Here is a 22,602-nt window from a genome sequence, read left to right on the forward strand (position 1 = left end):
AGGAGAAGATGAATCAGAGGCGACCTCATAGAGGTTACAAAATTTTAAATGCGATTGAAAAGGTAAACCCAGAACAACACTTTAGGTTACATCAAGACAGTAGAACAAGAGGTCATAAGTTAAAGTTGTAAAAAAACAATTTCAGGGCAAATATCATGAGGCTTTTTGTGACTTGGCGAGTGGTTAATGACTGCAGCAGTTTGCCAGGAAAGACGGTAGAGGCTCATTTAAAAAATAGCTTAATACTGTGATGGGGGGGAATGACAGAGCGGGTGTTCTTGAGGGATGAGAATGGATGGGCCGAAGGATTTTCTTCATCTGAACTAGTCTGTTATCTTGTGAAGCGGATATTCTTCATCCATGGCTATTTGATTACATGGTTATCATAGCACAGTCTAATCCTGTCTTCACCCAGCATCCACACACATGCACTTTCCAGCAGAGGTTGCTGGATGACAGCAAACTTTTATTTATTCAAATTGTTGGTATGAAGATCTGTTCAGACTTTTTACTTAATATTATATGCACATTTCCTAGAAACATAAAACTTGCCGCTTAAGAAGAATGTATCTATAAGGACTACTCAAACACTGGAAATATTCAAAGTAGAGAAAAAATGTTCCTTCCCCAAACTAGGTACAACAAGAGGGAATAGAAATAATTGCTGCTTTTCTATCAGGATGCTGTTATAACAACATAAGTAAAATTTGTATGAATAAGGATCAGCGCAATTCACACAACCGAATTACTGACCTAAAAAGAAAATAATTATTTTCTTTATGTAGTTTACACATAATTGAGAATTGAAATCTTCAATTCTGCCATTTTTGTAGAAATGGTTCAAGTGAATGGGTGGTAAAGATGATAGTCATAGGATCTGAAAGCTCTACAGAACATCTTTTTACACCAGAAAACATGTAAGATGTATTGTAAACAACACATTATAAGTGACTGAAGTCATCTTCAAAAATGGCATCACAGCTTCCCACAGCTCTCGCTAAAGAACTCCATTAAGACAACACATAAATGCAAATACAAAGTGGAGTCCCATAGCGTAGTGGTTAGAGCACTCGCCTCGCACGTAAGAGTTGCCTGGGTTTGATTCCTGGCTGGGTGAAACCTTAGGCAAGTTTCCTTACTCCATACACCTCTGTTTACCAAGCAGTAAATAGGAACCCAGTTGTTAGTCGATTGGAGAATCGCTTTCTGGGTGTAATAATCCCTCAAAAATAAAATTGGCTACTCAATCCACGATTGTTTGTCGAATATTCCTGTGCACAATTGGCTGCCACGTTTTGCCCACAAAATACACAGTCATTCCACTTTACAATATATTATGTGAAAGCGCTTTGAAAGGCACTATATCAAATGTAAGGTTTATTATTATTTCAAAATCTTTCTTTGCACTATTTTCTTAGCAGCTACTAAATTATTAGATTTAAGTAAGCTTAGTCAATAATCAAATATTTATATAAACATTGTAAACTCTCACCATTATATTTACAAATGGATTATATATATATATATATAAAACTAATAAAATGTCAATGTCTGTCTGTCTGTGCTTCAGGAAGGATCTCAATAACCGATTGACGTAGAGGCATGATTTATACCTCATCTGGGAGTGACATTGGTATATTTGCTTTCAGGTATCTCCTATTGTTTGTGAGTTATAACCTAAACTGTATTTCAGTTTTGTGTTTTTCGCTTCAGCTACACCTGGTGGCCGCCGAGTCAAAGTGGTGCTGTGGCATCATGCAGTTACACCTGGTGGCCGCGTCGGCTGACCATGACGCTGTGACATCCTGTATCACAGAGCATGCCTGCAGCCAAGGGGTAGCAGGAACAAAATAAAGAACACAGACGAAGCTAAGCCACGGCAACAACAACAAAATTAAATTTTTAAAGTGCCTTTCACTTTGGGAGGATATCCCAGTTATAAACTATACATTTATATTGTTATTATAAAGATGCCTAAGCGAAAATCAAAGCTGTCAAGGATAAATAAGAATGCTAGTCAAAAGAGAGAACCCACTAAATGAAACTGAAGAACAAAGAACAGTGCAGCTGCATTTCAATGCTGAAAGGACTGCAACAGGAGTCCTCCCAGATGAGTATAGATAAAGATGAAATGTTTCTCTGTGTGTCCATCTACATTCCATATTGGATTGTTTGGTTGCAAGCGTAGCTGCAATGGGTACAGCTAATATATATATATATATAAAATGGTGAAAGTGTTGGTATTTAATTGGTCGGGCTTTCAGCCTCTCAGCCCCGAGGCTCTGGAACTCTATCCCCCAGTGCCTTCGCCTTGCTTCCTCCCTTTCCTCCTTCAAGGCCGGTCTCAAAACCTTTCTCTTTGACCGAGCCTTCAGCTCCCCTCTCGACTCTCTTCCCCCTCCTCGCTCCCTCCCTTCCCTCCCCTCACCCTGACCATTTCCCCCTCCTTGCTCCCTCCCTTCCCTCCCCTCACCCTGACCATTTCCCCCCTGCTCGGGTCATGACCCAACTGTGCAGCGCCTTGGGACGTCCTCCTGACGTGAAAGGCGCTTTATAAATGGAATCCTGTTGTTGTTGTTGTTGTTAATTAATATGCCCTCTGAATACTAAATAAGATAATTATTCAGATGTTCACTAAATTCATTTTATAGCCCTTCATTGTAGAGAAAAGAAAATAACCTATTATTCTGCTTCTATAAATTTTGCGTTTTGTGGTTGAATACTATAAACAAGACAATTGTAATATTAGTAGGGCAAAGGTTTGAATTCATTTTTTATAGCATTTCTGTATTGTGAAAGCCTTTTACTGAAATGTATGAAACTAAACCAAGGATTTGGAATATTTAAGTTATGTGTTACATGTTGAGGAAAATTAAGTAAAACAATCACAGCATCAGTGCTAGTAAAAGGGGAATAGGAAGTAGGTTGCAGAATAGTAATATCTCACATCAAACCACTGCCATACAAACAGAAATCTTGTAAACCACAGCAGGACAGTCAAATATCTGACATTTGCAGGATTATGTATTTATATTACTGGCAGTTGTTAAGTTATGAATATTACCTTTCACAACACAAGTAAACACCAAAACACCACTGTTTGCTAAAATGGGCTGCATCCATGCCACCACAATTGTTGCAAATTTGTGAGGTACAAACAGATATTCATATTAAAATTATATTACATCTGTGTCTCATAGGAATATGTGAGTTTGGTTGAAACAGTATTTCAGAGAATGTATGCACAAGAATCACTTAACACATTTAACAAAATTTTATTGGAAAAGTATTAATGCTTACCTTCCAACACACACTGCGAAACCTGCTGCTTCTCAGTTGTCCATTAATCCCCTTCTGCTTTATTCTTGCATAGTAATTACCATGTCCAAACAAGTCTTCCCATTCTTTGCTAATAATTAAAAATAAAGAAATATTCAAGAGAAACCATTTGTTATTCAACAACTTGTATTTATAATAATAATCCTTGCAATTGACATAGCGCCTTATTGTGTCTTTCAGACGTCTCAAAGTGCTTCACAGAATGTACTGTGAAGTGTATATTTTGCAGGAGAAACATGGCAGCCAATTGTGTACAGCAGTGTCCCACAAACAGTGGTGGATTAAGTGACCACTTTTTTTAAGGGATTATTATCCCGGAAAAGCAATCTGCCAATCGACTAACAACAAGGTTCCTACTTACTGCTAGGTAAACAGAGGCGTGTGGAGCAAGGAAACTTGCCCAACGTTTCGCCTTGCCTGGGAATTGAACCCAGTTCCTCTTGCTTGGCAAGCTGTACAGAACTGTGTAAATCCGTCAGTGAATTTCAGTTAAGTAAAAGCCACTCAGGATTATAGAATGTTACATACAACACAGAAATATGCCATTCACCCTAGCAGGCCAGCACTGTTTTTCTTCCAAGTGAATCACCTATATTAATCCCTCTGCCTTGCTCATTCAACATAAATTATTATTATATACTGTAATATTTCCCTTTTTCAAGCAACCATCTATGATAATTCCCTTCTAAAATAACTGACGGACTCATAGTCAAAAATATTGCTAAATAGTAATCCAAATGAAATCGGTATTGTTTGACTTCAATTTATGCCATTTTAAAAATAAAAAATTTGGTCCAATAATTTCAAGCCAATAAAATGCAAACAGGCATCGTCATTTTCACTGAGCTGTTGGTGACACACATGGCACAATAAATTATAGAATCTGTGGAAACCCAAAGATAAACAACTTAAACATGCCTCCCAGGCTTAGATACACCAGGGAACAAAACCTGTGCCTCATTAATATACGAGTAAATGTACTCCCCAATGAGAACAAATGGAAATTAATTGTTCCAAACTATTTACACAGTGGACTGAATCTGTACTTACCATAAAGACCCTAGGATGCAGGATAAAGCATAGACACGTGCTGCACTGACTTATCACTGAAGACACACCACTGACTGATATTGGGCCAAGCAGGTAATTGGAGTTAAGGTACAGATATCAGCCATGATTTAATAGAATGGTGAAACATGCTCAGGGGCTGATTAGCCTATTCCTGTTATGTCTTCATGTCATAGGTCAACATAACCAGAAATGTCACGGACGGTTATTACTTTCTTCATTTTTGTGAGGAACCCATGCAATATTTATCTAAGCAGGGTGATAAACACCAAGTGCACAATCATCATATCAGAGAGGAAGATTACTAGGGTTGAGATGAAGTTAAGACACAGGTGTTCTGTGGATTTGTATTTTCTGAAGTACCGAAGTATAAATTCCTCTTCTAGTTAAGAGCAATTTAAAGGCTTTCTCGGGAGAACAAAAAAAAATTAGAACACATTGCGATTCTTAGTAATTCAGCCCAGTGGGAATGCCTGCAGGTACCTGGTACATGAGCTATTTAGAGGGCTAGGGGATTCCATAAGGACAGAGAAGTATTATAAGGAGTTACAATACAACAACAAGATTTCATTTATAGAGCGCCTTTCAGGTCGGGAGGACGGCCCAAGGCGCTGGACAGTTGGGTCAGGACCTGAGCAGGGAGGAAATGGTCAGGGTGAGGGGAGGGAAGGGAGGGAGCGAGGAGGGGGTAGAGAGTCGAGAGGGGAGCTGAAGGCACGGTCAAAGAGAAAGGTCTTGAGACCGGCCTTGAAGGAGGAAAGGGAGGAGGCGGCGAAGGCACTGGGGGATGGAGTTCCAGAGCCTCGGGGCTGAGAGGCTGAAGGCCCGCCACCGATGGTAGGGCGGTTGGGGCGGGGGACGTGGAGCAGACCGGAGCCAGAGGAATGGAGGGTACGGGCAGGTAAATAGGGGGATAGTAGGTCGGAGAGGTAGGAGGGAGCGAGGCCGTGAATGGCCTTGTAGGTCAGGATGAGGATCTTGAATTCAATCCTCTGGGGGATGGGGAGCCAGTGGAGGCGAGCGAGGGTGGGAGTGATGTGGTCGCGAAGCCTGGTGCGGGACAGTACATGAGCTGCAGAGTTCTGGAACTCCATCCCCCAGTGCCTTCGCCGCTTCCTCCCTTTCCTCCTTCAAGGCCGGTCTCAAGACCTTTCTCTTTGACCGTACCTTCAGCTCCCCTCTCGACTCTCTACCCCCTCCTCGCTCCCTCCCTTCCCTCCCCTCACCCTGACTGTTTCCCCCCATCTCGCTCCCTCCCTTCCCTCCCCTCACTCTGACCATTTTTCCCCCAAGGCTCGGGTCCTGACCCAACTGTACAGCACCTTGGGACGTCCTCCTGACGTGAAAGGCGCTCTATAAATGGAATCTTGTTGTTGTTGTTAGAATGCAAATCTCACTTGGCCAGAGACCATATTCAGATATGATAACCTTTTGACAGCTGATGTAGCCTTATTTTAAAACTGATATTTTTCAGATATTGAGCAAACATATTTAAAATGAAAGATGTCCTTTAAACGTAACTGCAGAGACAATTGGCTTCATTGTAAACTGCTTACCTCTTTATGTGTTCCATTTTTAAGTACTTATTATTTTCAAAGAAATCACTAGTTGAAGGGCTCTTCACGTAGAACTCAACAGACATTTTAATGAAGAGGATGCACTCAGGTTACAGAGGGAGCATATCTCCACAACAGACAGGACTGCAGCAAACCAGGCCAGAACAATCATTCACAGTTGTTTTATTTTTAGTTCTGAGCCGAGCCGAAAAAGAAAACAATTTATTTCTTGTGGCTTCTTTTATTTTCAGAGAAATCTATAGTTGAGGGGTTTCTCTACAAATGTCAATTATTCCCATACCAAAAGCTAGAAATAGCCAAACTCTCTTGAATTCCTCCAACCGATATAGTGACAGCATATCAGCTTCACTGAAACATGTCTTCTTAGCTCCACAAACATCCAGGAGAGAATAAAAAGAGCTCGGTAAATGTATTCAACAGCAGAGAATCATCTCTCTGGAGCTCTGCAGTGAGTATTATGGCTTGGCTTCTTACGTGAGCAGTGTTTAGAGACTGCTGCCTTGTCCGTGTGACAATATCCTGTCAAATTTTAAATATTTTGTCCTTGTAGTTAATGAGTGAGAAACTATGAGTGAAATAAATGAAGGTCAGCATTTGACCTGTCGCATTTCCCTGTTCCATTTCAGGATATGCATCATTTAACAATAATACTGATCTGGTATGTTGATCTGTTCCTGAATAGGTAGTATAATTTCTTTATTTCTCTAATATTGTACTAAAATATCAAAAATGAGCACAAATGTTATGATGAAATAAAACTTTTGGTAAATAGATCACTGAAATAAAACCAAAAATTGATTGAAAAAGTGCACAAATGGGATACTACAGAATAAACACCACCTCAGTAAAATAGTGTTTGCCTAGTAATAGAGTTCTTGCAGATTAACTAAATAAAAAATGGCAATGTCCCACAAACAGTCACAAAGTGAACAATTTTATTTGGGGGGACTGTTGGCAGGACACAGGGAGAACCCCCCCCCCATCACAGTGTATCCTGTAAAGTACTTTGAGACAGCCTTGTGACACAGTAGGCACTATATTAAATGCAATGATTATTATTTTATTTATATTTAATTCAGAAGACTACAGAGTTAACGTAAAAAATCACATTTTACAAGAACAAACCTATTTTAATTTTGTTAAAAAGATACTGCATGATTCAGTCTGAATTTGAATAGAAATCATACAACTTACTTGAAACAAGTTAAATAAATTTCCCTTTGTCTTTGTGACAATGGTGGTGGTATATACGTAATGTACCATCTATTCTATTGACAGGCTTTGATAATTTTAAATTACATTCCTTAAATAAACTTTGAAACAAACCAAAAGATCAATATCATATACTAATTCAATAATTTAGGATGAAGATATCATGTATAATATTGAATTACTGTATATGATTAAGATTGAAATAATACCAATTAATCCTTGGCCTTATCTGGTGTGTTTCTTACAGAATACTAAATATTCCAAATTAATTATATAATTTCATTAGTTTGCTTAGATTGCCTAGTGTAATAAAGGTTTTATTACTAATGGCTGCTTTCCATTTATCAATGTTGTAGTCTTCTCGAATCTAACCCAGTCTATGTCTTCTGCTTAAAGAGAGCCTGAGATACACGTCAATGTCATATATGCCTGAGAAAATATTTTACAAATCGTGTGAAAACAACACTCTGATTGAAGATGCCACTTTCAATTTCGCGGGACTTAAAAAAAAGCCCCTTTTTNAAAAAAATGCAATATCGGTTTGCAAATTTTAAAAAGTAACATAAATAACTAGTTTTGTGGTATAGCATCAAGATGTTCAGTTTTTAGCTAATGCTATAACCATAACATGCAGTTATTTGAGGAGTCCTGTAGCTTTGTGGTTAGAGCACTCGCCTCGCAAGCGAGAGGACCTGGGTTCAATTCCCGGGCAGGGCAAAACGTTGGGCAATTTCCTTACTCCACACGTCTCTGTTTACCTAGCAGCAAGTAGGAACCCAGTTGTTAGTCAATTGGTGGATCGCTTTTCTGGGGGTAATAATCTCTTCATAAAAATAATAATAATAATTTGGTCATTCAATCCACGACTGTTTGAGGGACACTGCTGTGGGCAATTGGCTGCCGCATTTCACACACAAAATATACAGTCAATTCACTTTAGAGTGTTTTCTGCGAAGCGCTTTGAGATGCCCTAAAGATGTGATAATGCACTATATCAAATGCAAGGATTATTATTATTTTATTTGTTGCAAAGTTCCAGATCGATTCAGATGGGAGCACATCTTTTGTACTTGTGCTATTGATAAGATAAAAGCTTTAAATTATTAACAGAGGCAATAATCAAAAGAGCCTTCATGGTTTCCGAATTTCAATAACGTGATTACTTCTGAAAGTTTTGCTGGAAATTATGCTGGAAAACATAACTTGTTGTTTATTTGCAAGCAGCTGCTTGTATATCTTAACTGGCGTATTTGTATCTACAGAAGGCATGTATATTTCACTTATATAGACAACTGTCTGAAAAGAGATGTCAATTATGGTTTCTAGAAATGCATCTAACTTTACAACTGCAGAAATATTGGGTGAATCATGGTGCAATAACTGTAGACATACAGATGTGCAATGGGACATAGGATTGATCCATTGAGCATGGCCATTTGGCACAGTTCATTATAGGATTGAGTCCTTAACACCACGTACAGCACTTAAGAAAGCAGAGTTCAATAATATATTAGGCCTTTCAAGCTCATTCATTGGAACACAAGCATCCCATAGGTATGGAAATTGCGACATTAATAGATGTTAAGATTAGAACCATTATAAAATATAGCTTTACCAACATCTGCTTGGACTACTTTTAGTTTATAACCAGAATCAAGCAACATTATAACATTACATTTAAAAATAAATCTATTATGGGGTGTTGGCAGCTGAAATTTCTGCCTTGAGTACTGAATTTCATTTGCAGCTTTCAAAATCTACATTTGTGCATTCTATAATACCAGAAAACAATTCTCTGTAGATTTTAAGTTATAAAGTTTACAAGAGAGGAACAGAAATCTACAGAAGCAACATTTAATCATTGTACTGTAATATGAACTAAGTATACTATAATTCTCAAACAGTTTATTCCACTGGGTATTATCAATTCCTTTCCTTTTACTTTTAGGTCCAGGAGTACTGTGCCATTAAAACTTGTCCACCTACTGCCAAAGGAACCTAAAGTGCATCATTATTGTTTAATCAAACAATTTTCAATTTTACAGGACTTTTTTCAAGAAACATAAATTCTGAACCCATATTTATATGTTCATCAATCCTCTTATTTATCAGCTAAGCAATTCACAAACAAAAATACAATTTATAGGTGCAACAAGGTCTCTCACCATTTACTGTGTAGGTCATTTTAACAGAGCAAGGCAGGTGGTTGCAGTGAATCAGATGCTGGGCCTTCACCTCTATAAATTGGCTTTAAATCCAGCTCAGATTGACTTGACTACCCACCTGGGGCGAGGGGGGGGGGGGGTGTTTCCTTGAAGCTGAACTGGCTCCAAGGTGACATGTTTGGCAACAGAATATTGAAATCGAGCCAACCCTCTGTGGTAGTTTCGATTCCTAGACTAGACTGGTGCACAGTATTCCAGTGCATTGTTGATAACAACACAGACAGCCTGGATCATCGGTGGGACTTGGAAGGGCAGACCAGTCACATTGGGAATCCTCCCAATCAACTCTTATTAAACCTGCAAGCCAAAGCCTTACAGGGTAGGGTGCTCCCAGCTGGACAAGCAGCGGAAAAGTTTGCCACACAGTGCTATCAATGGCAAGCTGTGCGATTTTAGCTGTTTAGACACCAACACAAACTGGTCATAACTGGTGAGAAAAGTATAGAAGATAAGAGTTGTTATGGTCTGGAATGCACTGCCTGAGAGGGTAATAGAAACAGATTCAATAACAACTCTCAAAAGGGAATAGGTACTTGAAAAGGAAAACATTACAAGGATCTGGGGAAGGAGCAGGGGAGTGGCACTAATTGGGTAACTCTTCCATAGAGTAGGCACAGGCACAATGGACCGAATGGCCTCAGTCTGTGATGTAATTTTCTATGATCCTATTATAATGCTAAGAAAATAATGCACTAGGAGGTACACTAATGAGGTTGATACCAAGACATATTGTAGAGACAGAGTAAAGAAAGCATTACTCTGCATCTAGCATGGCTTCGGAATGCTCAATGTTAATACTGGAAAATGTTCTATTTCCAATCAACGGCATCCTTTGTCTTGTTGAGCCCAAAAGAGTTTGCACGACCATCATTTACAAACACAAAATATGATATAAATATGTATGCAAATACATGTATAAAATTAAAAACCTAGTTGCCTTGTCAGAACAGACAAGATAATACGATGCAGTGATATAACCATCAGTTCCAGTTTACTCAAGCCAGGAGGCAATTAACACAATAACTATTGTATTGTATGTCCGATCACATCTTAAAAATTAACAATCCAGGCTTTCGTAAAATTGTCCTGTGCTTCTGATAGTACTCCAGTTACATTTGCAGCAGGAAAATAAATGCTGAGTAAATAGCCCAAGCTGGGAGTGCTTTTTCAAATCTGCAGTATTTTTTAACTACAAATTCTGAGTGGGGACTGGAAGTAAATTATGCACATCACCCCAACTTGAGAGAATCCTGCATCAAAACTAGAATATACGATGCAATACAATTTACATTTATATAGAACTTTCACATCAGGGGGGCATTTGAAAGAACTTCACAATGCTGGAAAGCACCTGAGCTGGGGGCTGGATAGGGGAAAAATGACCGAAAGACCGGTCAAAAGGTATGTTTTGCGAGGTGCCATGAAAGAAGAGGGACACTAGGATGGAATTCCAGAGCGGGGCAGAGAGCCGATGGTGAGGTGGATAGGGCAGGGGACATGAAGCAGGCCAGTGCTGAGCGGAGGTAGGTTGCATGGAAATGGGTTTCCTGCAAATCAGTGTCAGACAGCCAGATTTTTTAACTAAGCAATTCAACACACAGCTCACTATATGCTACTTGTCTCTGTCTATCAGAATCCACTGGCTCCGCACACCAATATTTTTAAAAAAGGTGAATTAACTAAAAAAGCCAATGAAAAGAAAGTACAGAAATACAGCTCAAGTCATCTTCCAGAGAATAAAATCTTTCTCATATCAATTTGTCACTAATACCATGAACCACAATGAGAAGATGACATTTTGATTTGGTAAATTAGAAACACGTTGTGACACTACTGGTAGCTCCCAATTGGTTACTTATTGCATTACTGCTCGCTAACATGTAATACTTCACTCTGATGTCCAAATTTAGTTCCTTTTAAACAGTGTAATTTTTAACAAGATTTTCTGGCAGTGACTAATCTTATACAAAGAGAAATGTTGACAATTTGTGCAAATTCAAACATAAAAATTCTGTGAGGATTCAGCTCCCTAGGGATACTAGTAGAATGCACCACGGTCTATAACACAGATACAGTTTGCTAAAATGATACCACAATTCTGTAAATTAATCATTTTACTTTAAGGCTAGCTTTTCATCCCTCCTTCAGTGCTCCACCCTGTCAAAATATACCAAGATAAGATTGATTATCTTGTATTTCAGTTAACATCATAGCACTGAAGAAATACACACTAGTCTCATTTAAATAAATGACATGCAGGAAGAAAGCAACTTCCAATAGAACTGTCTGCTTTAAACCTATAGCGTACTTTTATTATAAGAAAAAATCTATTTGTACATAACACACCTATATTAAAAAGTAATATAAGATAAGGGAGCTTCTCCCAATGCCATGGCCAACAATCTCCCAAATAAAAATTGGTCATTTACTTCATGGCTGTCTGTGGGACATTGCTGTGCCCAATTAGCTGCTGTGTTGCTTACAAATCCAAAGTCACTACACTTTTATAGTATTTCCTGTGAACCCCTTTGAGGCATCTCGACGATGTAATAAGGACTAAACAAAATGCAAAGATTTTTATTCTTACAAATAAGATGAGGATGCCAGATATAGTCTATTTTTAAACAATAATCGGCTATCGTTCAATGCATTTGACTTCAATGATTTCCCCTACCATAACAAAAATACAAATTACTACTCTGTATGAAACCACATTTTCTTAATTCCCCCACTTCTGTGATAAATACAATTGTATTTTGCAACAAACCCACTTCATGACTGCTGATATATATATCAGTGCAGCCTCGGTATATAAGTATTTTGTTATAGTGCTAATTCATTTACAACCCGGCTGGGGCCTAGATGCACGCTGTGTGTGTTTGTGTGTGAATACAGCCAGTTCAGTTCCCGCATGCCATACCATTCCCATGTTACTTCACTGAATTCTGAGTCAATTGGTCACTGCTTACCTCACTTCCCCAGGAAGTGGTGTTGGCAGAGTCTTGATGACCTAGAATTCGGCTATTTTGATTTCCCATCCGCTAAATATTGCTTATTTCAGGTCATCAGGTCTCTGCTGAGAATGTGCGCTGCACAGCTCACAGGAAATCACGGCAGCGGTAATATGATGACCAGGATGTCAGGTTTTTATAAAAGAGATGAGAACTGAGCTGGCCGGCTGCTCAGGCACACAGGGAAACCAGCTGTTACAGCCTCATAATAAGATAGTTATGATTTTAATGGATTTCAAATACCTTCTTATAGTGAGAATGTATCACATTCGAGCGTTTAGCATACTGCCGGGTTTAGGGACTGGAAATATGTTTACCTTTTTTGTATTTTACCCGCCTTCGCTTTGAAATGTGAAAATCATAACAATGGTAGAACCTCCGACCCCCTGTCAATCACTGATATTTCACAAGCTGCAAAACCAGCCTCACAAGTTTTTTTAAAAAAAAAATGCAAATGTTATTTTCATCTTGGAAATTGCACATTGGCTAGAGGAAAGATTTTAAAATGAAATGTAGATAGAATAGCTAAGCCAGTTAGGAGTGAAACAAGGAAGCATTTGTTTTGATACAAACGGTTTGTGGAAATCTAGAATTCTGTCCCCCAAAAGGATGTGAATGCTGGGTCAACTAGAATTTTCAAGACTAAGGTCAATGGATATTTGTTAGGTAAAGGTATCAAAGAATATGGAGAAAATACAATACAAAACACACAATTACATTTTTGTATAGCGCCTTTCACATTGTGAGGACGTCCCAAGGTGCTGGACAGTCAAGGATTTGGACCCGAGCTGGGGGGGATTGGTTGGGATCAGGGAGAAGTGGAGGGCAGGGAGGGTAGGAGGGTGGCCGAAGGAGCGGTCGAAGAGGAGGGTCTTGAGATATGCCTTGAAGGAGGCAAGGGAGGGAGTGAAGTGAAGGGATGGAGATCCAAATGGTGGAGGCAGAGAAGCTGAAGGCCCGACCACTGATGGGGTGGGGTGCGTGGAGCAGGCCACAGCCTGCTGAGCGGAGAGGCTGATATGGGGTTATATTTTCTAATATCAACAACAACCTGCATTATAGCATCTCGGAGTGCTTAACAGCCACGTGGCTCGGAACCAAGCCCGAAAGGGAGGTGACCAAAGGTACAGTTGAAGAGGAAAGTCTTCTGATGTGATTTGAAGACAGGTAAAGAGGAAACAAGACAGAGGGATTGAAGCAAGGATCTCCAGAGATTTGGGGCAGCGTGAATGGAAGCAAGGCCGACAATTATGGAGTGGAGTGGACAAGGGATGTGCAGAACACCTGAGCCAGCTGAGCGAAGGAGGCTTTTACCAATTAGTATAATAAGAGTAAGAAACTGATAAGAAATTTGCACTGGTCATTCTGCTGTTGCATTCAGCATACACATGTGAAACAATTATTTTTAAACAATTTTTATGTTTAAACTCTATTTCAACAATAACATAAATGTCCTTTAAATACATCTAAATGTGTGTCTTTTATTATCTACTTTCAACCACTCGCAACAATTCAAGCATCAGCACAAAACAATTGAAATGTTCTAATACAAATACTTCAGAATACACTCTTGATATTGAACTTTAAGACCTATACAGTCCAATTATAATTCCACAATGTTGAGATTCCAAATTGGTTTAGATAAAATCTTAAAACTATAGTCCCCTAAACTCTTTGAGAACAATGGTTATCACTATTTGTGGAGTCCTATAGCTCAGTGGTGAGAGCACTTGCCTCACAAGCGAGACCTGGGTACAATTCCTGAAACGTTGGGCAAGTTTCCTTACTCCACATGCCTCTGTTTACCTAGCAGTAAGTAAAATAATAATAATAATTTGGTCACTCAATCCATGACTGTTTGTGGAACACTGCTGTGTGCAATTGGCTGCCGCGTTTCACCCACAAAATATACAATCAATTCACTTTACAGTCTATCCTGTGAAGTGCTTTGAGATATCTCGAAGACGTGATAAGTCGCTATATCAAATGCCAAGATTATTATTATTTTTATCACTCCAAGCCACAGATGTAATATGAGGACAGCATTTCTCCCCATCGCAATAGACCAATACAGTGTTGGTCAGACCCCGTCTAGAGAAATGGATTCAGTTTTGGGCACTATACCTCAGGAAAGATACATTGGTCCTGGAGGGGGTGCAGCACAGGTTCACCAGAATGTTACAAGGCCTGAAAGGGTTAAGTTACGAGGAAAGGCTGCATAAACTTGGATGTATTCCATTGTGTTGAGAAGGTTGAGGAGTGATTTGATTGAGGTATTTAAGATGATAAAGGAATTGGATAGGGTAGATACAGAGAAGCTATTTCCTCTGGTGGGGGAATCCAAAACAAGAGAGCATATAGTCTTGAAATTAGAATCAGGCCATTTAAGAGTGAAATCAGGAAGCTTTTTTTCACTCAAAGGGTGATAGAAATCTGGAATTTTCTCCCTCAAAAGTCTGTGGATGCTGGATCCATCCACACCTTCAAGAGTGAGGTTGATAGAGTTTTGGTAGGTCAAGGTAATAAGGTATATTGGGAGAAAGGGGGAAATTGGAATTGAAAGGATTAGTTGAGGTACAGATCAGCCATGATCTAATTGAATGGCAGAACTGGCTCGAAGGGCTGAATGCTCTACACCCTTTCCTATGTTCCTATGATCATCTCCAAAATTTCCAAGTTTGCTGCAAGAGACATGTACCTCCAGTTTGGTAATTTGTTATTTGCACTCCACCTTTGTGATTTATTTTAGTTCAATTTTACGGACTTGTCACAGATGTACACATTGTTATTTGTAATTACATTAGAAGTTGTGTCCTTGGCAGAATTTTCTAGTAACTTGAGGCTAACCAACCCTACTGGAGTAAGATTTCAGGTGAAATGTATTCTAATTGGCCTTGTGTTGCAACTTCTTGGATGTTATATACATGATATATGGCAGTTTTTCAAGGTGGAAAATCTCAATATATTGTACACTTACCTGTAGGAAGTGCATATTCCACTGTCCCAACCTGAATACATTCTTATTAACTTGTTTTCATCACTCACACCTGCAAAATACACAAAATATAGAAGATACAATCAGCAACTAAATAAAAAAAACATTTTTGTCCAGATGTTCTCAAAATAATGTTACTTCAAGGGGGAAACTATCTAACCATTATGAACCTGCTTTCTAATTAAATCCACACAAATATTAAAACATTCTTTTAATTCTCATCAGAAAAAAGGGAACAGAGAGATAGATGCAAGTTGCCATTTCTATTTCATCCTCACAGATGACATCCCAGTAGGGAGCATCGGATTGCATTGAGAGCTTAAACCACTATAGCCATCTTTTGGTTTCCTATCCTGGTTCCACTAACTCAGGGCAGTGTATCGATCGAGGCTAGTTTCTTCCTGCATTTTCTCAATGAATAATTGTGGGAACCCAGAACAGATCACCTTAAGTGGGTATGCTGCACATAAATATAAGGTAGATTTTCTACATCTTTCATTTTGTATCAATAATTTTTTTAAAAATTGTGAACTAACATTACCTATTTTAAAAATGCAACAACGCATAAACCCCAGGATATTTTTACATTTAAATAAATTGGTCACATCATATCTGACCAACAAATGGCAGAAATACTGTGCCCTAGGACTCCCAAGAGATGGAATCTGCATCTGGTTTATTAATAAAATGTAGCTCTGCAATGACTATCTGGAAAGGAAATGTTGAATCAGAAAATATTTAAATACACAAACATTCTGATAATATACATCCGTTTGGACCAACATTTTATTTTTTCAGATTAGTCAGCTAGACTTCAGTTGGGAGCACTCTTGCCTCTGGGTCAGATAGTGATGGGTTCAACCCTATGTCATGACTTGTGCCCATACTCTAAGCCAGACAACTTAATGGTTAATTGCATCAAATGGTGCAGAGTAATACAGACCAAGACTGTCTGAAGTTGAGTTTATGGGGCAACTGTGAAGATATGATCGGCCTCAGTGTTTCCAGTGGAGGGAAGAGAGCAAACACGATTTGCAAAGGTTCCTGACGACTCTCCACTGAACTCTGACTGAAAACCCATGTGCATGGGTCTTACATGAGGACATAATCGTGCTCAAATACTCCTCTTAATGACAAGCTATGCAGTTTTATCTGATTATTCTTCAGCAGTAGCCCAACACACAGTCTGAGGTCCCAAGTCTAGGCTACTGTCAATCTGCCCCTAATACTCTCCAGAATTGGGCAAGTAGGGTGAATCCCTCCAGTGAGAGAATGCGCTTCCATTCCAGACATGGAGAAATCTCCAAATCATGTAAATACATTCGCATAAGCCTCACAATGTAATGATGCAAATATGTTCTTGTCTCTAAGCAGATATCACAGGAACAGGTGGGTGTTGTATTATAAATATATTTTGACATCCAATTTCAGCAAAATGTTAGTGACTAGCTCACACACACCACCTGGGCTTCAGTCTCATTTCATCATGCTGATGATGTGAACATTACTGTAATGGATGTTAACAGTATTCCTGAACAAGTATCAACCTTCTAAAGTTTCAGCATGTGTGGTACATGAAAAATTGCTGACAATGTTACGTGATATTTATTGAAATGGTAAAAGGGAACTTCTTTTCCATTTAATTGTCCTAGTTTAAGCAAACCAGCTTCAGATATCTTTTAAAAATAACTGTCCAACTCATTTATATTGCTTCTATTTTATACGATAATAGTGACACAGCTTCCACTAACATGAGTTTCTTTGCATAAACAAATGTTATTGCAATATCGTCTTGAGTGTATTAGCACTCAAGATGCCACCCCATGTGAAGAGCACTATATAAATGCAAATTGTTATTGTATTATGTATAACAACTACGGTTAGTAGGGAAATCACAAAAACTTGGGCAAAAAAAACTCAAGTCCCAAACCAGAGAATAGTGTTTAATTCAAAGCTCCTTTCCCAATCAAAGCTACTGAACAAAGAAATCCAGCAGTATTCCCATTCACCTTAAACAATGGAACATTAAAACAATGGAAACAAAATGCAATTTTTAAGAATTAGGAGAATATGCAAATAGAACAGCACCTGAGCAATCTTACAGGAGATTAGATCTAAAGTGCATGACAAATCTGATATTTACTGTTTCTTAGAATTATGGTGTTTATAAGGACAAACCTCAACTGAGAGGACATCTTTTGAAGGACTAATCTATCTTGTTTAACAGACGTACTAGCTGCTGCTGGATGTCAAATGTCTATGTTTCTGGGACAGGAAATTGTTCCCATGTACGAGCTGGATGGAATGCTTCTTTTCAAAAGATTGGAAAACTAATTCAGTCTTATAGGTTTCCATGCGCAAAAACAGCTGTTGCACCTGAATTTAACAATCACCTCTATTTACCAGTAGCCCTATGAATGTAACAGTAACTGCTTGGCAAACCAATGAGCTCATCGTTAGAGAATTTGGTCATCAAAGCATGTTTGTCCTTATAAACACCATAATTCTAAGAGGCGACTAGAGACAGATATAAGGCATGTTGGGTCACTGCAATAGAAATCACGCTTAATTCCTTTGGGTTTTCTGAGGTTCTGGCTTCTCGGTCCTTTGGGTAAGAACAAGTGCATTATCTGTTCTGATCAGTTATTCCTTGGGCTGTGCAGTTCCTGTCAGTGAGGTCTGCCTCTGAGGTCTCAGATTGATTTAGCCCTGCCATTCTGAGCCTCCCTATGATTTATCAGTGGGAGGCTGTACTCAGTGTGCTCATTCTTTGAGGCAATGGAGTGGTATAGCCACCAACGCTCTGAACATCTTCATGATTTATTCATGGAGGCTGGCCTTCTGCCCCCTGTTGGCTGGAATCGCTATTGCAGTGCTGCTGATTTGAGAAGTTTGATCTGCTCCCAAAAGGGGGAATAGAGAAACTGGAACACAGGTCCTTGGTCATCAGGCTCACACCGGGTTTGTCTGGGCTGGAGACATGATCCAGTGACTTGAGTTGCTCAGGTGGTCGTGAGTGAGGAATCGGGTTTGTGCCATCCTTTGACGATCAGGGATCCAGATTTGTGGTTGGGGATACTGGTTGCCTGGGGGGTTACCGGTTGCCTGGGGTACAATTTAAGTTCCCATTTGAGGAACGTGATTCGGTTTAATTCAGTTTAGTGGGGGTCAGTGGGGACAAACACACAAACAACAACAACAACAAGATTCCATTTATAGAGCGCCTTTCACGTCAGGAGGACGTCCCAAGGCGCTGGACAGTTGGGTCAGGACCCGAGCAGGGGGGGAAATGGTCAGGGTGAGGGAGGGAAGGGAGGGAGCGAGGAGGGGGTAGAGAGTCGAGAGGGGAGGTGAAGGCACGGTCAAAGAGAAAGGTCTTGAGACTGGCCTTGAAGGAGGAAAGGGAGGAGGCGGCGAAGGCACTGGGGGATGGAGTTCCAGAGCCTCGGGGCTGAGAGCCCGGCCACCGATGGTAGGGCGGTTGGGGCGGGGGATATGGAGCAGACCAGAGCCAGAGGAACGGAGGGTACGGGCGGGTAGGTAGGGGTATAGTAGGTCGGAGAGGTAGGAGGGAGCAAGGCCGTGAATGGCCTTGTAGGTGAGGATGAGGATCTTGAATTCGATCCTCTGGGGATGGGGAGCCAGTGGAGGCGAGCGAGGGTGGGAGTGATGTGGTCGCGAAGCCTGGTGCGGGACAGTACACGAGCTGCAGAGTTCTGAATGACCTGCAGCTTGTGGAGGGAGGTGCCGGGAAGGCCGGCGAGGAGAGAGTTCCCATAGTCCAGCCTTGAGGTGATAAAGGCGTGGACCAGAGTTTCAGCAGCGTGAGGGGTGAGGTAGTGCCGTAGTCCGGCAATGTTTCGGAGGTGATGGAAGGCGGTGCCAGTTGTGACGCGAATATGAGGAAGAAAGAACAGCTCAGGGTCGAGCAGAACGCCGAGGTTCCTGATGGCTTTGAGAGGTGGAGAGTGCAGCCTTGGATGCTGATGCTGTCAGCGCCTGAGGTGCGGAGGCGCTGACGTGAGCCAATCAGGAGGGCCTCAGTTTTGTGCACGTTGAGCTGAAGAAAGTTGTCTCTCGTCCAGGATTCAATGTCGGACAGGCAGGCAGTCAGGACATCGGTGGTCGTGGAGTTGAGGGTATAGGAAACAAAGGTATAAGGGAGTAAAAATACCATTCAGCATCATGCACAGCGCCTTTAGTATTTATGACTATTATAGGGATATCCCATTACCAGGATGTGCATAACGCTGAATGGAATGTTTACCCAGAGATCTCTTAAACCATGGGAATGAGCATTTTCCCTGAAACAGGGAAGGTATCTGAAGGTATTCCTAACAATACAGCTCCTAAATGAGTTGAAGATGAATTGTGACTGGATATCCATTGTCACCGTAGGAACGTTTCTCTACAAGCATCTGAGCTGCAGCTTGCAGCAAAATTGATTCAAGTGAGCGATAACATTAGTTAAGAACAACCTGGCCATTCCCTTTGCCCAGCAAGCACAGGCTTGGATTCATTATCCACTCCCCACCCACTCCCATCCTATCTGCCCCACCATTGCCATTTTGTCCTTCAATCTCTGGAGCTCCATTGGCGCAGTGGTTAGAGCACTCGCCTCGCAAGTGAGAGGACATGGGTTCGATTCCTGGCAGTGCAAAACCCTAAGCAAGTTTCCTTACTCCACACGCCTCTGTTTACCTAGTAGTAAGTAGGGACCCAGTTATTAGTTGATTGACGGATCGCTTTCCAGGGTAATAATTCCAAAATAATATTTGGTCACTCACTCAATGTGTGCCATTGGCTGCCGCATTTCACCCACAAAATAGTCACTACACTTGACAGTATATTCTGTGAAGCGCTTTGAGACGTTTCTAGGTCATTTCTAGGTTAAACATAACACAAAATACTGCAGATCCTGGAAATCTGAAACAAAAACAGAAGTCACTGGGAACACTCTGCAGGTCAAGCATCTGTGGAGAGAGGAAAGGAGAGGGGAGGGAAAGATATGTTTTCCACTGAACATATCTTTCCCTCCCCTCTCCTCTCAGCATTCTGAAGTGACTGTTCCCTCCGTGACTCCCTGGTTCATTCCTCCAACACCAATAGTTGCTCTCCTCCCCCTTGGCACCTTCCCATGCCAACGCAGGAGATGCCCTTTCACCTCCTGCCATAACACTGTCCAGGGCCCCAAACACAGTTTTCAAGTGAGATAGCGATTTACGTGTACTACAGCAACAACAACAAAATGACAGTTGTATACAATAATAATAATAATTTTTGCATTTGATATAGCGCTTTTCACGTCGGGAGGACGTCCCAAAGCGCTTCACAGAACACACTGTAAAGTGAATTTACTGTATATTTGTGGGCGAACGCGGCAGCCAATTGCGGACAGCAATGTCCCACAAACAATCGTAGATTGAAAATGACCAATTTTATTATTGTTTTTGGTTTTGGAGGGATTATTATTAGGCGTGTGGAGTAAGGAAACTTGCCCAAGGTTTCTCCCTGCCTGGAATTGAACTCAGGTCTCTCACTTGCAAAGCGAGTGCTCTAACCACTGAGCTACAGAGGGCGAAACCTTGGGCAAGTTTCCTTACTCCACACAGAGCCTAATAATAATCCCTCCAAAACAAAACAATAATAAATTGGTCATTTTCAATCTACGACTGTTTGTGGGACATTGCTGTGCGCAATTGGCTGCCGCGTTCACCCACAAATATACAGTCAATTCACTTTACAGTGTGTTCTGTGAAGCGCTTTGGGACGTCCTCCCGACGTGAAAAGCGCTATATCAAATGCAAGGATTATTATTATTATTATTATTATTACAGGACTCCATAGCGCCTTTCACGTCAGGAGGACGTCCCAAAGCACTGGACAGTCAGAGTTTCGGATCCGAGCTGGGGGTCGGGATTGGGGAGGGCATGGGGGGTAAGCAGGGTGATCGAAAGCACGGTCGACGAGGAGGGTCTTGAAATGGGTCCTGAAGGAGGCAAGGGAGAGGTCGAAGCGGAGGGTCTGTGGAATGGAGTTCCAGAGGGTGGGGGCAGAGTGGTAGAAGGCCCGACCGCCAATAGTGGGTTGAGCGAGGCAGGGGACGTGAAGCAGGCCAGAGCTCGCTGAGCAGAGGGAGCGAGCAGGATGGTAAGGGAATAGGAGATCTCAGAGGTAGGGGGAACAAGACCATGGAGGGCCTTGAAGGTGAGGATCAGGACCTTGAGCTGTATCCTCTGTGTGATGGGAAGCCAGTGGAGTCGGGCGAGGATCGGTGTGATAGGCTTACGGAGCCTGGTATGGGAGAGTACATGGGCTCCAGAGTTCTGGATGATCTCCAGCCTTTGGAGGGAGGAGTTGGGGAGGCCAACGAGCAAAGAGTTTTCATAGTCTAGCCTCGATGTAATGAAAGCATGTATGAGGGTTTGGGCAACCTGCGGTGTTTTACTGCATTTGTTGCTCATGATGTGGTCTCTACATTGGGGAGACGAAATGCAGATTAGATGACCAATTTGCTGAACACCTCCGTTCTGCCTGCAAGCACAACCCTGAGCTTCCGGTTTCTTGCCACTTCATCTCTCCCTCCCACTCTGACCTCTCTTTCTACGGTCTCCTACACTGTTCCAATGAACCACAGCGCAAGCTCGAGGAACAACACCTCATTTAACTGCAAGGGACCTTACAGCCATCTGACCTCAATATTGATTTCAACAATTTAAGACCATAACAGCTCACATTCCCCCTCTCCCTCTTTTGTGACCATTACCACATCATCTGGGTCTCAGACACACCTTTTCTCTCTCTGGTCTGCCTGTGTTGCTACAATTCCCCTCCTTTGTTTTGCATTATTAACATCTCGATTCCCCTTTTTTGTTGCAATCCCCCCCTTTGTTTTGCATTATTAACATCCCCTTTAACCCATCATCCCCTGTCCTCTACCTCATTTTCTCCTTTGTCTTCCTTGCCCTGCCTCCCCCTTCTCTGTTAGCCCTTAAAAGCCTCTCCCTCCCAACATGCCCCAGTTCTGACGAAGAGTTGTGGACCCGAACTGTTGACTCACTTTCCTTTCTCCGTAGATGCTGCCTGACTTGCTGAGTGTTCCCAGCGAATTCTGTTTTTATTTCATTTCTAGGTTGTTTGATTTCTAAAGAAACATAAACATTTCAAAGACATTA

At 41.0% G+C, this 22,602-nt stretch overlaps 1 protein-coding gene across 8 annotated transcripts in view; it reads right to left on the reverse strand.

Moving 5' to 3' along the window:
- The window catches only part of tbc1d5 (TBC1 domain family, member 5), a 222,593-nt gene that overhangs the window by 88,652 nt on the left and 111,339 nt on the right, over positions 1–22,602 (reverse strand). For all 8 annotated transcript variants that reach the window (XM_042346852.1, XM_007897591.2, XM_042346856.1 and 5 more), the window contains 2 exons: positions 15,410–15,479; positions 3,301–3,409 (listed from right to left, as the gene is read on the reverse strand). In XM_042346852.1, coding sequence (XP_042202786.1) covers positions 3,301–3,409; positions 15,410–15,479 — 179 coding nt within the window. The remainder of the gene's footprint in view (positions 1–3,300; positions 3,410–15,409; positions 15,480–22,602) is intronic.

Source organism: Callorhinchus milii, unplaced genomic scaffold (assembly GCF_018977255.1).
Source record: "Callorhinchus milii isolate IMCB2004 unplaced genomic scaffold, IMCB_Cmil_1.0 Scaffold2, whole genome shotgun sequence".
NCBI classification, from domain to species: domain Eukaryota; kingdom Metazoa; phylum Chordata; class Chondrichthyes; order Chimaeriformes; family Callorhinchidae; genus Callorhinchus; species Callorhinchus milii.